Consider the following 15615-nt stretch of genomic DNA (forward strand, 5'->3'; position numbering starts at 1 on the left):
AGCTCACCTTTAAGAGGACTGCAGGAAAGGTCGAGGCCAATCACATGACCTAACTCAGAGTCACATCTGACACCATTCCACCCGCAACAATCTGTTTCATTGTTCCAAGATGCTGTTTTTTGAGAATACAAGCCACAAGGACCAAGCGAAGTTGATAGCCCCACAACAGCAACTGAATTTTTGAATTGCAACAGCACAGATTTGTCATCAGGATTGCACGATAAACAATGGTACGAAGAAAAATGAAGCAAAGATTGGAAGATGATCAAGTATGACACTAAAATCCAACCCATTTTGTATGTAGTTTGGTTGCTGCCAATGCAGTCAGGTTGATCTATATATAAGAAAAAATTAGGCTATTTTAAATTTTCAAAATAATAGTATATAATACTTAAATTAATTTTGTATTATACGTAAACCGATTAGGAATTATATAGGGTGGTCTAAAACCATTTCCTTACAGATGTTCTTATATAATTTTGTGACATTTTCTTAAAATTAGTATATCATGAAACTAATTTCCCAATTTTTAGATTTATGGAATTTTCTTTTTTTTTTTGTCTATTTCATATTGAAGTCTTATGTGGTGAAGATGGCTAGCAATTTCCAAAATGAAAGGACGAGTATTATGTTCGAAATTTCCAAGTCTTGCGTCCATTTAAGGTCTTGAGACTTTCTGGTAGAAATGACACCGTGTGAGATTTTTATATTGTTTTCATGTGTCAAATTTTGATAATTATGTATTAGTCAGATAGTTAATGCATACTAATCCAGTTGTTAGTGATGTTTTGGTTTAAAAGTTTATTGGTTATGAAATGTTCATTAGTTCATAGAAAAACTATCTTGCAGTTTGGTACTATAAAGTTTCAAATATTCTAAAGAATGAGAAATAAGAAGCAAATGAGTGATGAGACTTGAATGCAGTATGGAATGTACAAAGTTTCCTGAGAAAGCACAAAAACCAGACTTTGAAACTTTACCTTTCAGCTCTTCATTCAAGGAGAAGCTCACTGGCTGAAAACAAAAATATTAATAATATTTATTCTTATTATGAATATGTAATAAATGTGATCCTAGCTCTTGTCCTTGCAGGTAGAAATTTTCAATCAAATAAATAAATGTCCTTTGTCACAGTTTTCTAACTTCTATTTTACGTTAAGGTTTCTGAACTTTTCGAAATACCAAAAACAAATTATTGGAGAAAAAATAGTATTAGTGTCCACCATTCCTACTAGAATACGAGATCCAGAATCATAAACTTATCAAATATAAATTTCTTTTTAAGCACTTCAAATAAAGTACAAAAAAAAATTTGAACACTGTTCTTGAAACAAAACACAAAGCTGAATTAAATAATACTGATTGATTAAGAAAGGTTAATGATCAATATACATATATAATTAAAATAATAGTGATGGATTAAGCTGAATTGAATATTAGTGATTGATTAAACTGAATTAAATATAATTTAATACATCTATCACTTCAAACTTTACTTTTAATATTTTTAAAATTATTTTTAATCTAATTCTAACTATATTATTATAATATAATTAATAGAATTGTTTTAAAAATAATTTCAAAATTACTAACTAATAAAAATATTAATTTTAATAAAAACATTAATATTTATATAAAAAATATCTCATTTAAAAAAATTGAATCTGAATTAATAAAAAATAAAACTCATAAAAATTAAATTAAAAAAGAAATTAAAAGATTATTTTTTTAAAAAAAATATCAAAATAATTGAAAAAATATATTATTTCATATGTCTGCTAATTATTTAAATGACATTAAAAATAATAATTAAACACAATTAACAAAATATAAAACTTAATTAAAAAAATCGAACTAAAACCATATTTAAAAAAACTGGACGGAAACAAACCCAAATATTTAACTTTGTATTTTGTTCCTGTAATTTAATGGCATCTTTTAAATTAGTATTTCATCAAACTAATTTCTCAATTTTTATGTTTATGTACTTTTTCTCATTTTCATTTTTTTTATTTTTCCTATTTCATATTGAAGTCGTATGTCGTAAAGATGGCCACCAATTTTCAAAAAGAAAAGAAGTATTATCTGGAAATTAAGTCTTACATCCAGTCAGAGGTCTAAAGACTTTCTAATAGAAATCATAACGCGTGAGAAATTTTAGTTTTATATTAATCATCACTACTAAAAATGTCATAAAGGATGTTTAAAATAAGTTTTTGAAATTTCTAGAAGAATCTATATTGAAAAGGGAAAAAAACATTTAGTCATTTTATATTTAATATTGAATCAATACATTAACTTACTCCATTAATATTTTTATAGTTAGTTTTTTTTTCGTAATTCAATGTTTCTTTTCTTATAATGTGTTCATGTGTGAATTTTGATAATTATGTATTAGTCATATAGTCAAATGCATACTAATCCACTTGTTAGTAATATATTTTTGCTTAAAAGTTTATTGGTTATGAAATAAGGAAGATACTGGTTCAGAGGAAAGCATTAAAACCTTTCAGCTTTTCATTCTGAGAGGCTCAGTGGGTGAAAGAAAAAATATTAATAATATTTATTCTCACTGTTAATATTGAATAAATGTGATCCTAATTCTTGTCGTGAATTACAGGTAGAAACTTCCAATGCAAATAAATAAAAGTACTGTGTCACAATTTTCCAACTTCTATTGTACGTTAAGGTTTATGAACTTTCAGAAATACTAGAATTGGAGTCCAAATAATATAGCATGCAACATTTTAAAATAAAAAGAATTATAAATAATATAAACTATAAAGAATATACTCTATTTTTAAAACATTTAGTTACAAAAATTTTATTTTTATTGTTGAACAACTTTTTTTTTCATCACAAGTATTTTTTTTTATATTACATTACATTAAATTTTAATTTCAGGAATATGAGCACGAGAAGACCAGCCTTAGTCTAACAACATTAATGTTCCTGTCTATCAAAAAATTATTATTGAGACTTTAAATGTTAGGTATAGATTCCACGTTATCGTAATAATGTCATACAAATAAAAATGATAAGAAATAGAATATTAGAGTGTTTTAAAATAATAAGATAAAATTTTATAAAATTTAAAAAAAAAATATTAAAATAAATAGATTTTTTTAAACTCGTTTTTTTTCTTAAAGATTCACATTCTTTTTAAATACTATTCTCTTAAACTCTCTACCATCTCTGTAAGAGTTCTAACTCTTGAATCATCTTTTTGACGATTAGGAGATGCCTAATCGATCACGACAACAAGATCTTCATTCTTATCCGATCAGTTTTTTGTAATAGAACAACTAAGTTTCAATTCCTTTCTGTTTTTGTTCCTTACTCGAGTTCATGCATGGAGTTTTCTCACGCATGTGTGTTTCAATCTTTCTTCTTAGCTCCTTTTCAATCATAGGTCCTAAGGACTCACCTTGATCTCTATTTGTTGTTTTATAGGTGTATTTATAGTTCCTTGAGTCGGAAGAAACGGGATGCAGTTCTAGAACTTGATAGACAAGTTTGTGAGGTAAGGAAAGCTAGATATTTAATTTTAATTGGTGTTTGTTATTTAGTTTTAGTACTTGCATGTATATCACAATGGTTAAATTATATGTTCAAATACTTATACTTTGTTAATGCAATTTAGTAGAATTTTAGTTGTTTGATTTGGGTGAATTCTGATATGATACAATTGTAATGTATTTACTTATGTGAATTGTGTGTTTTAAATGTATCTTGGATGTTATAATTGGTTGAAATGTGTTTTGGAGTATTAAGAGACCAAGTCATGAGTTTTAAGGCTAGAAAAAAAAAGGGTTTTATTAAGTGAGTTGGTGAACTAAGTATTAGTGTAAGAAAATTGATATTCCAGATCTGTTGTGGGAACGATTGAAGGTTGTTAGAAGCATGGTTTTGGGTGGAAACTGTTTTGGAACTAAAGAGGGTGGTCCATTGTTGATGATTGAGTGGTTTTTAGTGAAAATAGGTGGTTTGAGTAGTGAAATTTTGAAATAAGGAGTTGGGACATGTTTGGGAAGTTTGGGGTATGTAATTGAGTCATTTATAACTTGTCTACGCCTTTAGTTTGCTGTTTTGGTGTATGGAATGGTAGAATTGGGTTTAGGTAGTCTAGAATTGGTAGTTTGGGATTTGGAGTGGTCATTTCAAGTTATAGGTTTATTCTTAGATATTTCTCAGTTCCTAAGAGGTTGTAGGAACTATTTAAATTTGTGTAGAGGGTTACCAAAGTCAAAATAAGTGAATTTTAGAAGTTGATGCAGCGCTGGGCACCCCTAAGCGCCCTTAGGCGCCCTTTTTCCGAGGAGATCACACCGAGGCGCCCCTAAGCGCCCTCTAGGTGCCCTTTTTGTGAGAGGAACTCACTTGAGCACCTCTAGGCGCCCCTTGAGTGTCCCTGTTCAGAGATCTAGCGCCTAAGCGCCATTTTATGGGGGTTGAGTGCCATTACACCAGGTTTTGGGTTTTTCAAGTTTTGGAAATCTCAAATTCAGGGTTCTAGATATCAGTTTTGGACATTCTTTAGGTCGTTTTGGAGGTTTTGGACCCTTCGGCGCTATTGGTGAGGGTTTTCAAGCTGTTTTCCTTACCTAGTGTGGGTATCAAGCTGTTATGAAGAAAATTTGTGTTATTGTGTGATTTTTGATGACTTGTAAGGGAGTTTTTAGTTCTTTAATGTATGATCAGTAGTTTCATGTATTGGTATACTATATGAATGTGAAGTGATCTCAAGTGTTTCAAAGTTGTGAAAATGAGTTCCAAGGAGGAACTTCGTGGTGTTGGTTTCAAGTATTGTTTGTATGAATGCAGGTAGCTCAATCTTAGGGGTTATCCTGCACTCTAAAAATCATTCATTTTCAAGTAGAGAGGATTGACATATGTGGTGAGAGTAGTAAGAGGTTTTAGTCTTAGGCGCTTCCAGTATGGTATGAAGCGCGTTACAGACTAACCTTATGAGTGTGGTAGGGTGAAACTCATTGGCAATGACTTTGCAAAGCAGTAAAGACCACCACAAATGCACAACCCGTCATAACTCGACATTCCTTCTAGATTTGGATAGTAAGTCTAGCTCTTTGTATTTTAAGATGTTTGGTTTGATGCATTTTATATGTGATGTATATCTTATTCTAAATGTTATATGACTTATTTTAAATGTTATATGACTTATTTTGTATCTATCTTACCCTTGTCTTTGTGTGTTGTTTGTATGTGTTTGTACTTCAATGATGGTTATGATCATCTAATGGATATAAACAGAGAGTGATGGTGACAGTGGAGCAAGTTCTTGGTGAAGAGGTTTCTAATGCGTAGATAGTAGTAACTTAATCGGTAATAGTTTTTATTTTGTTTAGTGTGAATACCATCACTCTTGTATATAATTTTGATACAAATATATTGTATATAAAATTTAAATTTATAGTTATTTTAAATGACGGTAAATCTTACTTTATAAACTTTTCTTTAAGCGATCTTTTATATTAAATTTGTGATGACTATTATATAGTTTAATGCTATATTTTACACTAATGACTACTAATTAATATAAAAATATTATGTTTAAAGTTAGAATTAAATATTAAAAATAAATATAGAATATAAATTGTGTATGCTGGCGAATTTTCAAGCGTGACAATTTTTATTGTTATAATAAAAATCACTTAATGCCATTACAAATTTAATTATTATTTAAAAATACAGAATATAAAAAATAAACTCACACAGAAAAGATATAAAAGCAGAAAACGAGTCAGAATAAAAACAAAGAACTTAAAAAAATGAGACATGAGACTGAGCTCGTGAGACTGTTTTGGATATTAAAGAAAAAATTGTAGAAGAAATTGTGCGTGTGTGATTTATTCCATAGTTCAATTTTCACAATTTTGATCTTCTTACCATTTGATATATTAGTACAACTTGCATATATTATTAAATTCGTGTTAGCTTAATATTTACTATATACATCATTAATTCAATCTGACTAGAAGTTTTGGCCTCATACCATAAACCATTCATCTCGATTAATCACATTTCATCATAAAATTTCATTTAAACATTGTAACATTCATGGAAATAATATGTACCACATCTCCATCATTTTCAAAAACTATACACTCTCGTCATCCTTGGTAGCATGGTGAAATGCAACTTTCAGAGTTTTCAAAACTTGTAATTCTGGCAGAGGGATGTCTAGTACTTCATAGTACAATATGTCCGATGTCAAGTACTTCATAGTACAATATGTCCGAAGTCTGGCATGCATTAAGGGAAATAAGATGTTTCGATTTTAAACAAGAAACAAAAAGAAAGATTATGCATTAAGTCAATGATTACCTGATCACAGTGAAACAGCATTTGGTTTTCAGACAAATGCTCCACACAACGATACTTAACAGGCTTGGGTTTTGGTTGCTGAGAGTAACAATTGTGAGGCGTAAGCCTGATTATGGATGGATCATCCAAACCAAGTTGTTGAGCCACTCTCTCCACTACATCATCATATTTATAGAGCCTTGACCTAGAAATTAATGTACAGAGTATACGGTAAGGATGTAATTCCAAACAAAATAATTAGTAAATACTTACATGTTCTCTCAGCTAAAACTGCAATATATTAGATCTAATGATTTGCTCCAATAAATTACACAATGCCTTACATCTCGAGGCAGAAGTCATCTTCCTTGGGTTTATGAAGAGACCGAAAGTGAACAACCTAAAATACATGAAATGGATATTAAAAAACTAGAAAACATCTTACGATAATGAAAAACTCATGGTGGATTGGTTACAAACATACAGATATGTGCAGGCATGGACGGAGGAGGAAGAGAAAATGAAACATAATACAATTGAATGTTGGGTGGTGATAATTTTAGCATCACATCAATCCACACAGATTGCCTTTAAATGAACCCAAAAAAGGAAAGTACCAGGCGGTTGTGCACATATTCTAGGTATGAAGGCACACCTGGATAGCGGACATGTTCCTTAGCAGGAGCTTTCTGAAAGCATATAATATCTCCATCTTGTAACTGCAAATTTAGAAAAAACAAATCAATAAACAATCAAAGATATTAAAAGACAAAGTGCACCAATGGCTTTATAATTTACCTGGCTAGCTCGAAATGTTAATTTCTTATCAATAGGTAGGCACATAACATTTGGCTCAAACTTAATTTCCTGAACAATAGTAGACACGGTAAATTTACAAATGCCATGAGGAAAGAAACTCATTGAGATTAGAACCTAAAATATGTTATAAAAAAAGGTACGTGCAGATATAAGTGTAGTTGTTAAACAAATAAAATGTATTTAGATCATACAAGGATGAAGTGCAGTCATTAAACAAATATAAAGTGTTTTAGATCATACAAGGATGAAGTGTAGTTATTAAATAAATATAAAGTGTTTAGATCATACAAGGATGAAGAGCAGTCTAAAAATTTTCATGGTGTTCAGCAAATGATAAAATATTAAACGAGAAGACAAACAAACCTCATATAGTCCAATCTCTTCATAAGGGTCATAACCAGCCATTTTGTTTAATTTCATCAAGATTTCCAATGGCTTACCAGTATTCTTCACAAAGAGCCTTCCAACATAACTGCCACAAGAGGGAAATATATCGGATGCAACAAAGATTCATGTTTTGCCAAAACCAGAAGTTCAAATATAGACATTACTCAGTACCGTAGCTCCTCTTTCTCAGGATCATATAACTTGAAGAAAAGTAATATATCATCTTTTGTCTTGTGGGGTGGTGCAATTGGAAGTAAATCCTAAATATTGATGTAGTTTGTCAGAAGGACAGAATTTGAATATTCATATTCATGCAATGAAAGTGGAATACAACTTCCATAAAAACAAATGTTACCAGCCAGAGCTCCACTTCCAAAAACAATTTCAACTCTGCATTGTGAACCTTGTTTGATACCTCTCCCAACTGTCCGACCTGTAATGCAAATCAGTTCAACAAAAAGTATGAACAACTTCAGATAGCACAGAAATACGTGGCAGAAATTAAGCAAAAGCTGGGAGATATAAATAACAATAGAAGTATTCACCATCTCAACACAAATAATAAAGCAAACCTCAGGCTCACAAAAAGTAGTTTAAATGTTTACCAGTTGCTTTTCTTATTCATTTTCAGAAATAAACAACTACCCAACCCTGGGAGAAATGAAATGTTTAAAAGCAAAGCCAACACAGAATTAACTTTATGCCCAGCCCAAGAAATACAATCCAAATAAGCAAGTCAGCCAGGAATTTAACGAAATTGGTATGTTGATATAGACATGAAGCAAAAAACAGATTCAACACACATATGTGAGGTAAACAAGAACTGGATATAAAGCTGGAATGCGGGTATATAAGCAAAATAATACAGATTGTGCTTCTTCCACGGGTGTCAACGGTTGATATGGACGATATGTACAGTTTTTCCGCTTTGACCACAGCCAAAAGCGCTGGAATTGAACTGGTATGTTAAACTCTTTAGCAACCTCTTCCTGTTAATCACACGGATCAGCCAGCAATCAGATTCAAAAAATGAAACCAATGAAAGTAGGTGTTTCGGGCAAGCATATAGGAAAGAATTTATATTTCCTAATAGTATTTATGTCATAGCTGTGTTAGATAAGTAACCATGCACAACACTTTAAAAATATTTCATATACTTCCAGTTGCATTTTTCTTTTATCCTTTTATGCTAAATTAAACTAAAATACCATAACAATCAGATATTAATGTTTAGTCAACAATAACTTGAGGTAATTTTTAAGACAATAACTCTGTTTTTTCATTCAAGACTTTTCAAATTTCTGTGCCCATGTCCATGTCAATCAAATCTGTCTCCTGTAAACTTTTGGCTTTTGTTTGTAACATCTTCAAATTCAAGTAGAAAATCAAAGAACAGAAAGATTTATATGGAATATGTTTTCATTCGGCTAAAGCTTCATAAGTTTTATACTTTAACAGTCTTCTAAAAATAACTATCTACTCAGAATAAGCAACAAAACAAATGATTTTTCATGAATGACATGTATAAAATGTTTAGAAGTGAGAAAAACTAATATACTAACAAATCAACTTGGATTACAACATATTATCAGTATTCCATACCCCAGATCCTACGTGGCTTATCTCCAGTCAATTGATATTGAGACTACTCATCAACTGTGAACATAATATAGAGAAAAGAAGGGGCAAGTTCCATGCCACTGAATCCCTCTCACAAGGAAAAGAGCAAAATTAGTGTTGCTGTAGGTTTCTGAGTATGAAACCTAATGATGACAACTCACTCACAATCACAACAAGAAAAACAATTGAAAAAGAATGAATTATCTGTATTCTCATCAACAAAAGTAGTGTACAATTAGTATATGGGAGCATAACCTCCCTCCATCTAACGGGAGCCTAACCCCCCTCACAAGGTCCAAGACCTGCTATCTAAAAGAATATGACTAACTCCTCTCTCATTTCCTAACTGTTCTCACCTCCATCCCGCCTTTTCTAACTGTTCTCTCATTTCCTCTTCCTTCTATCCTCTTACCTTAGATCCTACCATTACACCTTGCTGCAAAACAACCTTGTCCTCAAGGTTGGAACAATGAAGTTTGAGCCCATGGCATTGTGATATGGTCTTATCACAGGAAGGGAACCCGCTGGCTACTACCTGCAACTTCTGGTCTGGAGGCTTGGGTGGTGGTCGAATTGAGAGATAAAATTTATGGGACCATTCTTGTGTCTGCATTGTTTCCTTAAAGGCGAGGAGCTTCTTATCCTTCCCTGTAAAATAACTTCTTCTACCGTTCGGCTGTCTTCTCCCTATCTTTATACCGTTCGGCTCTCTTCTCCCTATCTTTATACCGTTCGGCTCTCTTCTCCCTATCTTTAAACTGTACCGCTCCTCCCCCTGCCTTCGGCTCTCGTTAACAACCCTGAACAAAGTTGGTGCAAGATCTTCCCAGGAAAAATTCTTGGATTATTGTTGCCAGGTCTTGAACCCTTCGACTGCATTTTCTTCCATATTATTGATTGTTGGGTGAACCTTTGTTGATCCTTTGATGTTTTGAACTTCAAGAACATCTGTTGCACTTGTTGTTTGACCCTAGGTGCCATTCCCTTCAATTGTGGACAACTCCGTCTGCTTCAAGTCTAATTCTGTCTCAGCTCCTTCAGTCTCCTCCTCTTCATCCTCTGCCAAAATAACCATCCGTAGACTCTTTTTCTGAGTAAGGTAGATTTCAGGTGTTCAGTATTGACCCCACACTGTCGAGGCTCCCGATCGGCCTGCTTGATTGGCCTCAGACCGCTCGGCGACTCACGATCGACCTAGTCTATAGCGCTTGGCCTCGGACCGCTCGGCCACACTCAATCAGCCTGGGTTATAGCGATTGGCCTCGGATTGTGTCACCTCACTGCTCGTTCGTCCCCCAGACGACTGATCTTCTATGGCCTCGGATCGCTCGGCGACTCCCGATCGGCCTGGGCTATAGCGCTTGGCCTCAGACCACTTGGCAACTCTCGATCGGCCTGGGTTATAGCAATTGGCCTCGGACCGTGTCACCTCATCACTCATTTGTCCCCAAGATGACTCGTCTTATATCCCGCTCCCGTTCCCTACCTTTTCGCCTCCCTGGAATTCTTCAACATCCCTTGCGATCCGCATCGCCACCATCAAGTCCTGCGGGTCATGCGGTCGGACTTGATTCCAGATGTCTTCTTACAAGTCCGCCAAAAAATATCCTAGCAGCTGCTCGTCCGACAACCTCTTTGTTCGACCCGCAAATTTCTTGAAGTCTTGTACATACTCTTCCACCGTCCCCGTCTGTTTCGATGCCGCCAAACGCTCAACAATGGTTCCAAACCTTATCACCAGGGCTTCCTTCAAACCATCCCATGAACTATTCTTGGTTTTCTCCTTCCAGGATCTAAACCAGTAGCCAACGCTCCACTCCATCCTGATGTCAACTAGGCGTACCTTTTCCTCCTCCGATACCCCTTGTAAGTCGAAAAATTTCTCTGCGTGATTGATCCAGTTCAGCGAATCGATCCCCTCGAAGACGGGGTAGCTCCACCCATTTCGACCAGCTATTTTGCCCCTCGGTATGTTTGCCTTCCCTTCCTCCTTCTTCGTCTTCCCACCCTTCGCCGGCATTGACAGATCCCTCCGACGATCCCCGATACGTCTTTGTCGGCGCGACTGTCCCCGAGCTTGAGTTACATCTTCCCCATGTCGTACCTCTTTCCCCCACCTCTCCACCACCAGTTATAATGCTAGCTCCTAGACTGACAGAGACAGAAAGTGAGGAGTGATCTGGTTTTCTAGATGCTTGCGGCACCAAAATTTCAAACCCCTGGATTTCCTCCTCGACACTCCCCTCTTGTCGCTCCGCTGCCATCTCCTCATAAACAGTGACCCAATTGGGCCCTCCAAAAATCTCCGCGTCAGAGCGTTGGTGAACATCTTCCAAGTCGGATACCTGGTTTTCTTCCGCCAGAAGCGGAACCAATGTCTCGCCAAACCTCCCTCCATGCATCTAGAGACGAGCTTCGTCTTCTCCTTCTCCGTCACGCTCTGGAGATTGAAGAATTCCTCTGCCTCTGCGATCCAGCCAGTGGGATCTGCACCTTTAAATGTAGGTAATTCAACGCATTTCCTCCAACTGCGTCGAACTTCTCCTCTGTCTTCTTCCGATTCCTCCTCCGAGTTTTCAGTGGTCGTCGTTCGCGTCCAGCCTTAACGGAATCACGACTTCCTTCGGAGCTCTTAGGCTGGTTCCTGGTGCGACGTCCTGAAGCTCGTTGGAACGCGAGAGTCATCGCTTGCACCTTTGCCTTCAATTCCTCCATTGACGACTCCATCGCCGCCATTCGTCCTTCCATTCTTCTTCGCTACCGTTCCCCCTTGCTCGCTCCTCTTTTCTCCGAAATAGATCCGGCAGGTCGGACCAATTTGTTAGGTTCTTGAGTATGAAACCTAACGATGACAACTCACTCACACAATCACAGCAAGAAAAACAATTGGAAAAGAATTAATTATTTGTATTCTCATCAACAAAAGTAGCGTACAATCAGTATCTGGGAGCATAACCTCCCTCCATCTAACAGGAGCCTAACCCCCCTCACAAGTTCCAAGACCTGTCTATCTGAAAGAATATGACTAACTCCCCTCTAACACTGAATAGAACTCTATTTATACAAGACCACCATCCCGCCTTTCCTAATTACTCTCTCATTTCCTCTTCTTTCTATCCTCTTACCTTAGATCCTATCAGTTGCTCATTCTTTGAAAAATAATTCTACTGAAAGATTTCTCCTTTTCCAATCCTATTTTGAATTTTTTACCATTCAACAACATTTATAATAATATAGATTTTGGTCAATGGACAGTTTATAATATCCACAACATAAAACAATCATAAACAAATAAGGCATGCTGTCAGAAAAGTAGTTTGTCCAGAATTCCAATTTTTTCCAAATAAATTGCAACTTCTTGACAAGAGAGATTTACTGCAGAGCGCAAAGCAAACAAGAAATGAATAAGATATGCCAAGCCAAAAAACATCTAGCACAAGAGCTAAAAGTGTGATTAAAGATTATACCTTAAAAAGGTTAAAAGATGTTTGTTTTTGGACACAGAAACTCCTCACTTTGTCATGGTCTACAAGATCAAAATATATATCCTTTCCGATCTGCCCTGAAAGGTCTTCATCTCGTGCCACCTAAGAAGTGTCACGTGCTATCAGGTTATGTCAAAATACAACCTGATTAGGTGGCACAAAGCATGTGTATAGACACAGTACTCAATTCTGAATAGCAAGTTAGAAACTAGACACAGGGAACCTTTATAATAGTGTAAAGGTGAGCCTCCGCCTTTTCTTTCTTTTTGTGCTCCTTTTCTTCTTGTTCTTTCTTCAACCTCTCCTGCATTAATCCATTGAAGAAATTGATTGCAAATTTTTCAGAATAAAGCAGAAACAACAGAAAATAGAAATTTAAATGACAGCACCAAAATAAGCTTGGTTTGATGTTGGCTTCAAATACTCCTAAGAAACTTCTCACCAAAAAAATTATAAAAACAACTTATTAGTTTAAATCAACTGTATAGAAGGGTTAACTTATATTATATTACCCATATTCTCATGCCAAAATTAACTTTGTACAAAATGCGGTTTTCATCTATTATAACCATTGAATCATTAATTACCTACATCCCTCATCTCAAATCCAGTAAAACTTCAACTTGAAGAAAAGTAGATGTAGCTCCTCTTTCTCAGGATCATATATTTTCAGCAAAATGTACTTACACAAATTCTGGTAACACACTCTGAAATTCACTCTTATGAACAAAATTTTCAATGTTTACTAAAAATTACATTTTTTTTAGTTTACCTACGAAGCCTCTCTTTCAATTTTGTAGTACTTAAAAGATTTCTAAAGTGTGTTACAAGAAGCATATTAAAGTGCTCCTCCGAAATAATACCATAAAGGTTGGTTCCTAATGAATGGATTATTCGCTGCAAAACTAACACTATTGGGGACCTCAAATGCACACAATGTAGGTATTCTCCTTCCACATCAGTTTATTTCATACTCAAAGAAGCATCATCAAAATTGAAATCTAGACAACTTAGTTAAGGGTACGTAGACAGGTTACATATCTGAATAGAAGATGGCTATCATAAAATAAAATAGTCATCTAAATTAGACATAGAAAGTGAACCTAAAATACATAAATTAGAAATAAAAAAAATTCAGCCCTTACAGTAAAAACATAATGAAACTTTGCACAATATATTGGTTACACACAAACAGACATATAAGCAAGTAAGAAAAGGGGAATAAAAAAATCAGACATGATAATACAAGTTTTCAAGCTTTGAGATATTCACCGTTTCTTCTGGCAGCCCAGGAAGTGAATCGCATGCGTCTTGAGTGAAGCGCATTCTATTACAGCGTGAACGTTGAGGACAACCTCCACCACCATGTCCTTCCCGATTATCTTGATTGGACCCAATTGCAGATGACTGAATATCATCGGTTGAATTTCCACCAGGTTTAGGGAAAGGAGCTTGTAGAAGACGAATAAACAAATTTTCCATGGAAGGGAGCTCTTGACTAGTCAGAATTTGACGGCGATATTGCTCATAATCTGGATGCATTCCTTGAAGAACCAGCATCTTTAACAGATTATCACATTTGTTCTTTATTTCTTCCAAAGTATCAGCTTGCATATATGTTTTCAGCTCCTCAACTACAGATTGTGCCTTTGAAACATAAGAAATCATGTCATGATGACGTTGTTTAAGGGTGACCAGTTTTTTTGCAGAATCATAGAGCCCTTGAGTGTCATAACCAAAAACATTCTGAGCCTTCTTCCAAAAAGTATGACATGTTTTGAAAGCTTTTAGAATCACTAGGATATCAGGTTCAACAGATTGCCACAGCAAAGCACAGAGTCGATAATCAACCTTTTTCCATATATCACGTTTTATTTCTGAAATTTCATCCAATGATTTCTCCAAGTGATCATAGTGTCCCTGTTTAAGAAACCAAAGTTTTACGGAAGTAGACCAGGCTAAATAATTTTTGCCATTCAGTATCTCTGAGGTGATGTTTGGTATCCCGGAAAAAGAGAAAAGAGAACCTTCTGATTTCTCACCATTAGAGTTTGCTGATCCCATTTTCCGATATTATAATAAAACTTAAAGACGTTGAGGAAACAACACAATGACAATGGCACTGAGACTCAGAACCCTAAAAGTAGAACAACGATGAAAGCTAAGATTAGAGAAACAAAATAAACAAAGAAGACGCAACAAGCAGATTTGAAAAATTATTTATACTTCTCAGTTAAGTAATTACAGAAGAATAATTGTTCAATACATTTAACTATGTTACCAATAATCATCTTACCATTTCCAACAGAAACTACAGTACAGTCTCAATTTTCATGACATTTTAGATGTAAAAGCACAGAGAGGTCAAAGAAACAAACCTGGTGTAGTACACTTTCTTCAATAGAGTCATAATCAAACCATTGTAACCCCACCACCTTAAGAACTAAAATAACTCGAGTTCCCCAATCATTTTTATTTTGAATATTTAATAATTTTGTTACTTTAAATTAGGTATTTAATGAATTAAAATATTCTTATTTAAATGTTGTTGAAGTACAGAAATATGTTATATGATTTGAAAAGGACTGATGATATATATATATATATATATATATATATATATATATATATATATATATATATTATTTTATACATTACTTTTTCACCTGCAAGAAAATATATTGATTATATAAAATACAATAAAAACACAACCACTATAATAAAATAAAATAATGGCATTTTATATGTACGGGTCTTAAACATAATTTTAATTTAATACATGACAAATTTTTATTTTAAAAAAACTAAAAAAAATAAAATAATACAAACTAACACATTATACTTTTTTAACATGATTAATACAATATTTATAAAAAGATTTGTATCACACTTTTTAAAATAGAGACAAAATTAAGACATATAAAAATAAAAGGATTTATTTAAGATTTTTCTTTAAAAAAATAAGAACGAAATACATAAG

At 34.1% G+C, this 15615-nt stretch overlaps 2 protein-coding genes across 4 annotated transcripts in view; both read right to left on the reverse strand.

The window, feature by feature from the left end:
- LOC148204605 (uncharacterized) overlaps nucleotides 1–706 on the reverse strand; it is a 79661-nt gene extending 78955 nt beyond the window's left edge. Inside the window, exon 1 of the mRNA XM_088114692.1 lies at nucleotides 8–706. Coding sequence (XP_087970818.1) covers nucleotides 8–293 — 286 coding nt within the window. The 5' untranslated portion in view covers nucleotides 294–706. The remainder of the gene's footprint in view (nucleotides 1–7) is intronic.
- Nucleotides 707–5933: 5227 nt separating this feature from the next.
- On the reverse strand, nucleotides 5934–15093 carry LOC124822284 (ubiquitin C-terminal hydrolase 13-like). Of its 3 annotated transcripts, none has more exons than XM_047294282.2 (13): nucleotides 15014–15093; nucleotides 13908–14772; nucleotides 12859–12939; nucleotides 12618–12737; nucleotides 8397–8519; nucleotides 7886–7963; nucleotides 7702–7790; nucleotides 7507–7615; nucleotides 7123–7191; nucleotides 6942–7043; nucleotides 6669–6724; nucleotides 6346–6529; nucleotides 5934–6263 (listed from the first exon to the last, which is right to left on the reverse strand). In XM_047294282.2, the coding sequence occupies exons 2-13, from the start codon at nucleotides 14697–14699 to the stop codon at nucleotides 6210–6212; spliced, it is 1857 nt and encodes a 618-aa protein (XP_047150238.2). In that variant the 5' UTR covers nucleotides 14700–14772; nucleotides 15014–15093; the 3' UTR covers nucleotides 5934–6209. The 3 variants fall into 3 exon arrangements, with proteins under 3 accessions (XP_047150238.2, XP_087950468.1, XP_047150239.2); XM_088094342.1 differs by lacking the exon at nucleotides 15014–15093 and adding an exon at nucleotides 14932–15005; XM_047294283.2 differs by lacking the exon at nucleotides 5934–6263 and having other exon boundaries at nucleotides 6388–6529; nucleotides 6980–7043.
- Between the last annotated feature and the right edge of the window lie 522 nt (nucleotides 15094–15615).

Source organism: Vigna umbellata, chromosome 1 (assembly GCF_029865625.1).
Source record: "Vigna umbellata cultivar VRB3 chromosome 1, Vumbellata_1.0, whole genome shotgun sequence".
In the NCBI taxonomy this organism is placed as follows: Eukaryota; Viridiplantae; Streptophyta; class Magnoliopsida; order Fabales; family Fabaceae; genus Vigna; species Vigna umbellata.

Coding starts and splice junctions, on each gene's coding strand:
- LOC124822284 (XM_047294282.2), bottom strand. CDS start 14,699: ATGGGATCAGCAAACTCTAATGGTGAGAAATCAGAAGGTTCTCTTTTC. Junction 12,738..12,858: donor ACCTTTACACTATTATAAAG/GTTCCCTGTGTC, acceptor GACACTTCTTAG/GTGGCACGAGATGAAGACCT. Junction 7,616..7,701: donor CCTGAGAAAGAGGAGCTACG/GTACTGAGTAAT, acceptor CTCTTGTGGCAG/TTATGTTGGAAGGCTCTTTG.